The following is a 9,978-nucleotide window of genomic DNA, read 5'->3' on the forward strand; positions in this document are numbered from 1 at the left end:
TGTGCGGATAATGCTGTAGTATTTACTATAGTATTCTACAGTATACAGTTGAAGTCGGAAGTTTACATACACCTTAGCCAAATACATTTAAACTCAGTTTTTCACAATTCCTGACATTTAATCCTAGTAAAAAATCCCCTGTTTTAGGTCAGTTAGGATCACCACTTTATTTTAAGAATGTGAAATGTGAGAATAATAGTAGAGAGAATGATGTATTTCAGCTTTTATTTCTTTCATCACATTCCCAGTGGGTCAGAAGTTTACATACACTCAATTAGTATTTGGTAGCATTGCCTTTAAATTGTTTAACTTGGGTCAAACGTTTAGGGTAGCCTTCCACAAGCTTCCCACAATAAGTTGGGTGAATTTTGGCCCATTCCTCCTGACAGAGCTGGTGTAACTGAGTCAGATTTGTAGGCCTCCTTGCTCGCCCACGCTTTTTCAGATCTGCCCACACATTTTCTATAGGATTGAGGTCAGGGCTTTGTGATGACCACTCCAATACCTTGACTTTGTTGTCCTTAAGCCATTTTGCCACACCTTTGGAAGTATGCTTGGGGTCATTGTCCATTTGGAAGACTCATTTGTGACCAAGCTTTAACTTCCTGACTGATGTCTTGAGATGTTGCTTCAATATATCCACATAATTTTCCTTCCTCACAATGCCATCTATTTTGTGAAGTGCACCAGTCCCTCCTGCAGCAAAGCACCCCCACAACATGATGCTGCCACGCCCGTGCTTCACGGTTGGGATGGTGTTCTTCGGCTTGCAAGCCTCCCCGTTTATCCTCCAAACATAACGATGGTCATTATGACCAAACAGTTCTATAATTGTTTCATCAGACCAGAGGACATTTCTCCAAAAAGTACGATCTTTGTCCCCATGTGCAGTTGCAAACCGTAGTCTGGCTTTTTTATGGAGGTTTTGGAGCAGTGGCTTCTTCCTTGCTGAGCGGCCTTTCAGGTTATGTCAATATAGGACTCGTTTTACTGTGGATATAGATGCCTTTGTACCTGTTTCCTCCAGCAAGGTCCTTTGCTGTTGTTCTGGGATTGATTTGCACTTTTCGCACCAAAGTACGTTCATCTCTAGGAGACAGAACGTGTCTCATTCCTGAGTGTTATGACGGCTGCGCGGTCCCATGGTGTTTATACTTACTTTTGTTTGTACAGATGAACGTGGTACCTTCAGGCGTTTGGAAATTGTTCTAAAGGATGAGCCAGACTTGTGGAGATCTAAAATTGTTTTTCTGAAGTCTTGGCTGATTTCTTTTGATTTTCCCATGATGTCAAGCAAAAAAGCAGTGAGTTTGAAGGTAGGCCTTGGAATACATCCACAGGTACACCTCCAATTGACTCAAATGATGTCAATTAACCTATCAGAAGCTTCTAAAGCCATGACATAATTTTCTGGACTTTTCCAATCTGTTTAAAGGCACAGTCAACTTAGTGTATGTTAACTTCTGACCCACTGGAATTGTGATACAGTGAATTATAAGTGAAATAATCTCTGTAAACAATTGTTGGAAAAATTACTTGTGTCATGCACAAAGTAGATATCCTAACCGACTTGCCAAAACTATAGTTTGTTATTAACAAGAAGTTTGTGGAGTGGTTGAAAAACAAGTTTTAATGACTCCAACCTAAGTGTATGTAAACTTCCGACTTCAACTGTTCTACAATATTCTATAGTAAGAAGTATAGTATACTACAGTATACTATAGAATTCTGTAGTAAACTGTAGCATTTTTTCATGTGGGTAGCTGGACTCGTTTACTGTTTTACCAACATCCATTATGCTTACTACTGTGCATACAGTTCAAACAACTCATGACAATTGTAACCAACAAAACCTGAATGTGATTTCATGTAGAACTCTAGCCATTGTTGGTTGTGAAAATATCAGGTCTTGTGAACGATTCCAACAGAAGAAGCTCCTCCCACCACCCACTACTGAGAAATGTCAGTGGTTATATGTTGCCATGGGAATGGCAGAGCCTGGAGAAGCTGGGGGTGGGTTGACTGAGGCCCTTTGCTGAGGATGAGGTGTGATGTGAGCTCTTTCAACATAAATGTAGTATGTTCACACAGCAGCAAGACAGTGGTAAAAAACTACAGGGCATCTCATGCATAGTATTACACTTCTTCAACAGAATCAGATTTATCTGTTGAACTTCACTCTACTCTTTATTTGATGCGTTCACTCTTGTGTTAATTGCAACTAAAGAATAATATATTCTTTCCTACACTGTAAATTGTGTTACTGCTGATTATTTAAACAGTATCTATTTGTCCTAAGCTGGTAAACTCTGTCCTCCACACTGTCTATCCATCACTGTCAAAATATAATGAGTGAAATGTAAACGTATCCATCGTGCCCTTTGTGACTGTTTTTCTGTTTTCTTTTACCTGAAGGTCAGATTACTGGCTTTGAAGTTGAAATGTTGCCCCAAGGTTACAGTATTTTAACTGCATATCTCCCCCTCTTTCAATGGTATATCAAAGCAATGAGGGGCACCAACCATATACAGTATAGAAAAAGATGAGCGAGTGGGTGGAACAGAGAGATCCAAGTATCCCTCCACCCAGCAGCTTGTTAAGAACTACATTCCTGAGCCCACTTTAAGTCTGAACTCAGCCCCTTAGTGACCTCTCTGAGGTTAGGAGTTACCATAAAGTAAATCCTGGTACTGCAGGTGACTCCCAAATGACAGAGATGGCTAATATACAATTCACACTGAGCCAAGTAGTCTCAACAGCAACCTTGATCAATGTTTAGACCAGTGCCCAGAGACTTGGAGAATGAACAGAGATAGGATGGTATTTAATAAGCTTCCTGGCCTTGGAGGGGCAGATTGTTGCGAGCTCTTCTAAGTATCACACCACTCTTACTTGTGCACAGGTCTGTTAAATACTCTAAAATTACAGTCGTCTTCATCTTGTCTTTCATCCAGCATTTCGTCACATAGATCTATGATTCCTAACAAGCTAATGGAAATATAGATGAGGTTAACAGTAGACCTGCACACATTCAAACATAAAGTACAAAATATAAAGATGGCATACATTTATTGGTTAAAACAATCTATAAATGAGTCAGAAGCCAGAAAGGAAATATTTAATTTTGTACTCTTGCGTTAACCATCTATGGTTTCACAGGGCTGGTGATACCTCAAAGTCGCCAGTACTGTTCTGGACAACTCAAACGACTCTAAATTCCCTCACAATGTGACACCAGAGAGAGCAGACGTAAAGCAGGCGTCATATCAAGCCTCTCAGACAAAGCCATATCAGGACAGCTTTTGTCAGCCTGTCCTTGTCCAGCTGCAGAAAGAAAGCAACCCAGGGAGCATAGAGTAAAAAATATGTGGCATGACTTACACGATATCTTTTCTATCGGTACATTGTGTGCTGACCTTCAAATGAAATCAATCTTGTATCTGAGGTAGAGAACCCTGAGGAGCAGGATGGTTAAATATAATTAGGTTTATTATATTCTCCAACCTGTTGCTCCACAGCTAATCAACACACACTGAAAAGACAGTTACTGTATACCATTTGAATACACCATTGTCTTTTGTTAATTAATCACAAAAGATACAGTAATCAATAATACCTAATAATAATCAATAATTTGCAATAATTAAAAGCTTAAGTTAAACTCACTATTAGTTTTTTTAATCAAACATAAAACACAGCTACATTTGTAGAACGACAACTGTCAAAATCGAATTGTATAGAAATGTAACGTAGTGCATCAGTTAACAAAAATACTCCTGCCTTAACTGAACATCTGCCAATGTACTGAACACCTTCCCATGTCAATTTGAGGGGTACTGTACTATCTAAACGGTAGATAGATGATAGATAAATGTACTTTTCTGACAGACCAGAAGTAGTTTAGGAGGAGTAAAGAAAAGATTGCCTACATCCTAACTGTGGTCACAACAAACCTGGTCTGCTTATGGGAAAACACAGATGTGTTAAGGAAAAGCACCAGAGAGAGGGGGTATCTGCTCAGAGGTTTACCTATCAACAACAGGTGGCTGATCCATGGTATTTCTTACTTCATACCCTACCTGCATCATCATCAGAACCAGGGCACAATTACGGTACAGTAGCTCTGTCATCATCTCTAAAAGGCACAACTTATCTTTATCGTAGAGACATAGTGACCACTCACTCACTGTCTACTATACATCCGTGTCATGATATTTTACAGAAGTAAAGGGATCAGGAAAACGTCATCTTTTTGAACATCTTTCCTGCACTCCAACATTGGTGTCTTTGTTCTGCAGCTTACATAAAGAAGCTCAGTCATAAATCGGTTACTCAAAAAGTAATTGATCTACCAGTATTAAATATTAGATACATTATTTGTGGATGTCTACTGAAAGTCATAGGACCTGATATGGTTTAAGGTATGCTAATAGAAGGAAAGTCATCTATAGCCTCTTTGCTCAAGGACTTGTTTGGTTTGAAATCCAAAAGGGAATTCTCATAAGGGATAATGGTCACACTTTATTTGGATAGTCTGGTCATAGTATCAACAAACAATCTGTTGATAAGCAACTGCTTGCTAAGGATACGGTCAGGGTTAGGTGTAGAATAAGGGTTAAGGTTAGGCTAAGGTTTAAGTTTAGGGTTAGGATAAGAGTTAGGGTTAGTAGATAGCTACTTTAAATGTTACTGATAGTCTGTATATAGTCTGTAGAGCTACAAATAGACTTTCCAAATAAAGTTTTACTGAGATATCTGTATTAATAACATACTGGCCCTATCAATGCGTTGTGAAAAAAAAGTATGTAAAGAATTTAAAGAATTACATCTTTAAATGTCATTCTAACAAACAACACCAATATCGGCATCACTGGCAATATTAGCCTGTTCTCTGCAGCTACAGTTGTGCCATTTTGTCTTTCTCCCAAAAATGCCACGACCCTTTCCCAGCAAATGATTCCAATGGGAACATTACTCAAATCAGATCAATTCCATAGCATTACAGCATTTACAGAATGGAAAGTGAAGCTGCAAAAAGTGATTCAGGACAATACAGACTCCACAAAAATCTCAGTCAATTTCCCATTGCACAACCTTTGAGTTTTAAGAATAATATAATCAAAAAGAAAAGATCAAAACATTGTATAGTAATACTCTGTGACGTAAACCAGAGTGTGGTTATGTTACTGTGGTAATTGTTATCCTAGTAACTTTTTGTGTTGGTTTTTACATCAAATAAATACAAAACCTAACTGTCTGATAGGATATGGTTGTTTTTAATCTGGTGATGCTCAAGGAATTCTGAGGTCTCCTCTGCAATCTGTCCTGGGATGCGGAAGTCGATGGGAATGGGTTGAGGGGGCTGGGCCAGGGGCCGGCAGGCCTCTCCCTTTGGGCTGGAGGTGCTGTGGGAGTCCTGGGGATCCAGGTTGCAGCCAGTGCCCTGGAGGAACTGCAGGAAATTCTCCTCTATGGATCCCTCACGGCTGGGCAGTCGGTCCTCCTCTTCTGTCGCCCGGCGGAACAGGCAAGGCACATGCTTGCCCAGCTCCTCGCGGATCTGCCGGTTCAGACAACCGTAGAAGAAAGGGTTGGAGGTGAAGCAGAAGTAGCCGATCCAAGTGACCACCTCCTCCAGGGGGGCCAGCGTGGCTGGAGGGCTAGATGCCAGAGCTGAGTACAGATGGAAGGAGAAGTAGGGCAACCAGCAGCACAGGAACTGTCCTCCCACTGCTGCTAAAACTGCAGCCGCCTTGCCCCCTCCGAATGTGCGGTGAGGGGTGTCGCGCCCCACCCCTGTCCCCGTGCCCGTTCCTGAGCTGGTCACCATGGTGGAGCGGCTGCTGAGCGACTCGGAGCGCCGGCGGCGGGGTGTGTCCATCCAGGTGGGCAGAGGCCCATGATGCATTGCTGCAACCCGCGCCACCTTGAACATGCTGCAGTACACCACCAGGATGACCAGCAACGGGCACAGAAAGTACACCAACGTGAACAGGACCATGAAGGCCATGCGGTTCGACCCACCCCCTGTCCAGTGCAAGGAGCAGCGCCTGTGACTCTGAGCTGGTGGCGAGGGGACACCCTCACCCCCTCCCCCAACTCCAACACCCTCCAGAAAAGGAGTCCTCCCGCCCTGTAAGGCCCAGGCCAGCAGCGGCAGGGCGGACATGGCCAGGGCTTTGACCCATATCCCCACCAGGACTGAGGCAACCAGGCCCAGGGTCATCTTTACCTCGTAGCGCATGGGGTGGATGATGTAGTAGTAGCGCTCCACGTTGATGGCTGAGATGGAGAGGATGGCGGCGGTGACCAGGCACACACTGAGGAAGAGGTAGCTCCGGCACAGGGCTTCGCCAAAGAAGGCCCTGCCTGAGAGCATGCCCAGGGGCATCAGCACCAGGGCCGCCAGCAGGTCCACCAGGCACAGGTGGAAGACAAAGGCAAACTTACGGAGCTGTGGGGCCTTGGCGATGACAGCCATTACGGCCCCATTGCCCACCACAGCCAGCAGGTCCATGAGCAGCATGGCGAGCAGCGCTAGTGACTGGGACAAAGCCCCGCTCTCAGGTGACTCAGAGGCTGAGGTGTTGGGCATGGGCTGTGAGAAGGGGATGGAGGAGTTCCACAACGGCTCCATTGGATGGCGGGACAAGGTAGACAGAGCTTGTCAATCACAGGCCCATCACCCATCCTTCACAGCCAGGGAGCAGGGCCAGGAACCAGAGGCCCAGTCTGGGAGGAGGTCAGATAGCAGCAGCTCTGTAAAAGGGGCCTGTGAGCCTGGGTCATCCTGGGAATGCTCAACCTCCCTTAACCTCCGAAATGCAGTCCTTCTCCTAGGAACAGAGAGAAGTAGGATGAAGGACATTAGCTACTACAATTCACAATGGCTGACACAGGACAATAGAACAATGTAACTGTTTTTCTGCCGATGGACGTGGTTTTATGAGATAATCCTAACACAAACTCTGTCAGAGCTCTCTGGCAACCAGTATCATTTTAAGATTAATTCATTAGGGTGACAGTTTGTAAAATTCTTATCAACTCAAATCTGTGGGAAACTAATCCAAAGGCAGTACATTAATCCAAAACCAGTGTTTGAAGGGACTAATTCCTAATTAATTCCTGATGAAAGGAGAGGACATTTTGCAATGTGTTTTCAACATGTTGAAGACAATCTCTGTGTATTGTGTAAATTGAACCACTATGCAACATTTTGAGATTGAATAAGAGAGTAAACCACACCCCTGGCTTTATGTCTCCTGTTTAGTGTCAAGCCACAACGTCCCTGTAGTGTTTTATAAACACTATTTCCCCCAAATAAACCTCCCAGTGGGAGTCCCAATCGATTTATACAGCGATATATGATGGTGCATTAGAGTCTTCCATTGTCAGAAAAGTGCACTATTTTGATCTGATTAATGTCCCAGGCCTGCCCCGGTTGAACTGGATTAGCGTTGACTGCATTCATTTTGGAACCGGGCTGCCTCCCGGGCTTGAGCCAGGTGCCCCGTGTGGGCCGACGGCGAAGTTGGCTCAAAACAAAAGTGATGTAGGTCTAGGTTAAGCACGTGGAGTAATTAATAGGATTCTGTGTTTACACATGCAAAGGTGATTGCTTTGATATCAAAGCTTTATCTGCTTTCCCAATGAAAATTTGTTTGAAAATTCTAACATATATTTTATTGAAAATGTTTCTGAATGATGCAGCGTGCTGCCTGCCTTGTTGACAACATAACAGAGCAGCACAGACTACTGTTCGATTTGAGAAGGGCTTTCCTCCCTCACCGCTTTAGCCCGTTCATGTCACGGGCCATAGCCCGGTGCACTTAATTGAAGTCCCTCATTGTGCAATCCCCCCACTTTGACTGTTGAGTGACAGACTCAACTCAAGCACACCTGTCAACTTTAGCCACACCCACAGCCCTCAGCTATGAAACCTGCTACTAAAACCGACCAATACACTTTGATTTGATTTATGAATTTGATATTCTTGTTATTCTGGTTGTCTTCTAAGTCTGTGGTTACGTTGAGTTGTAGCCTAATAATTCTGATTGTATCCATTTAGCACAGTCGTACTTCCTGACACAGTATCTCATGTCTCTGTTTTTCAGCTGTCCCATAATGCACTGTATGCACTTGCAGAGTACACAGCACTGGAAAAAGGTGTCTTTAGAATGACACTCTGTCCTATGTATTCCTGCCCTTTTCCCTTCTTCTTCCTCCTCCTCTTTATCCTCTTCCTTCCCATCCTCCTCATCCCCCACTCCAATACAATGATAATTGGTTTTCTTCCATACGCTGGGGCTCTCTTTTCTCAACAATATCACATACAGTTTAGGCCTATGTGCTGTAGGTCTGGTCTTGATATGTGCTGTAGGACTGGTCTTGATATGTGCTGTAGGACTGGTCTTGATATGTGCTGTAGGACTGGTCTTGATATGTGCTAAAGGTCTGCTAGCACATATCAAGACCAGACCTACAGCACATATCAAGACCAGACCTACAGCACATATCAAGACCAGACCTACAGCACATATCAATACCAGGCCTACAGCACATATCAAGACCAGGCCTACAGCACATATCAAGACCAGGCCTACAGCACATATCAAGACCAGTCCTACAGCACATATCAAGACCAGACCTACAGCACATATCAAGACCAGTCCTACAGCACATATCAAGACCAGGCCTACAGCACATATCAAGACCAGACCTACAGCACATATCAAGACCAGACCTACAGCACATATCAAGACCAGACCTACAGCACATATCAAGACCAGACCTACAGCACATAGGCCTAAACTGTATGTGATATTGTTGAGAAAAGAGAGCCCCAGCGTATGGAAGAAAAGCAATTATCATTGTATTGGAGTGGGGGATGAGGAGGATGGGAAGGAAGAGGATAAAGAGGAGGAGGAAGAAGAAGGGAAAAGGGCAGGAATACATAGGACAGAGTGTCATTCTAAAGACACCTTTTTCCAGTGCTGTGTACTCTGCAAGTGCATACCGAGCATATTGGGACAACACATCTATTACATTCCCAGTCTAAAGGGACCAACCCATGCCCAACATTACAACACCATGTTACAGTATCAAGACTTGATCACATAATATATTCTACATTCATGGAGGATTAGTGGAGGAAGATAGAACTACAAACAAAGAGAGAGGGATAGAGACAGACAGACAGAGAGAGACAGAAACCCACAGTGTACCTGGATCAGGGCAGGTTTTGTGATGATGTAGCCTGCTGTCTGTCCTGCTCTTTAAGGATATAAAGCTGGTTGGTTAGCTCCCAGTGCTGGGATGCAGGATAGACATCAGTCAGCCGCATGCGTTGTGTATGGTGCTGACTGCTGCTATGGCACTCCCCTTCTTTATCAGCCTGCTCCTCTTCTCCTCTGCCTTTGCCTCGTCTTTCGGTTATTTTCCGGATGAGAGTAGCTGGGTTGACAGTGATAGATTTAAGGGGATGAGAGAGAGAGAAAAAAGAAAAGGAGCAAATGTTGTCTCCCTCCAGTTGCTAATGTAAACCGCACACTCACACACATATAAACTCACTCTCTCCCTCTCTATTGCACACTCACACACAGTGACTGCAGAGATGGAGAGGGAGGCAGAGGCATAGGCATAGGACCAGAGCCACCTCTCTGCTGGGTCTTAGTGCCCCTGAAGTTTGGCTATCATTTTTATTTTGCATACAGAGGGTTAAATGTTAAATTAATGGAGTTAAATAGAGAAAAACAGCATGGCTTATTTAGATGTTGGGTTTTTGTTTTGTTTCTCGGGACAAAAGAAAAATATGTTTTTTCATAAACGCTCCATTACACAAAGAACCTAGCCCAGAGTCTTTGACCTCTTGGTGACCTTTTGTTGTGTCACCTTTCTCATGGTTTATCAATCCCATTCAAATGCACCTCTATGGCACATACCCACATGCCCCATAAACATTTACTCAACCTGTCTTAT

The 9,978-nt window shown here is 43.6% G+C and overlaps 1 protein-coding gene across 1 annotated transcript; it reads right to left on the reverse strand.

Annotated features, from left to right (window-relative positions):
• Positions 1-3,052: 3,052 nt before the first annotated feature.
• LOC106565668 (G-protein coupled receptor 61) lies at positions 3,053-9,596 on the reverse strand. The gene is made up of 2 exons (XM_014133018.2): positions 9,225-9,596; positions 3,053-6,836 (listed from the first exon to the last, which is right to left on the reverse strand). Exon 2 carries the CDS (start codon positions 6,635-6,637, stop codon positions 5,249-5,251), a length of 1,389 nt encoding a protein of 462 aa, XP_013988493.2. The 5' UTR covers positions 6,638-6,836; positions 9,225-9,596; the 3' UTR covers positions 3,053-5,248.
• Positions 9,597-9,978: the final 382 nt, after the last annotated feature.

Source organism: Salmo salar, chromosome 12, assembly GCF_965601325.2.
Source record: "Salmo salar chromosome 12, fSalSal1, whole genome shotgun sequence".
In the NCBI taxonomy this organism is placed as follows: Eukaryota; Metazoa; Chordata; class Actinopteri; order Salmoniformes; family Salmonidae; genus Salmo; species Salmo salar.

What these genes read in the sequence shown, in the direction of transcription:
- LOC106565668 (XM_014133018.2), bottom strand. Translation starts at nt 6,637, where the DNA reads ATGGAGCCGTTGTGGAACTCCTCCATCCCCTTCTCACAGCCCATGCCC.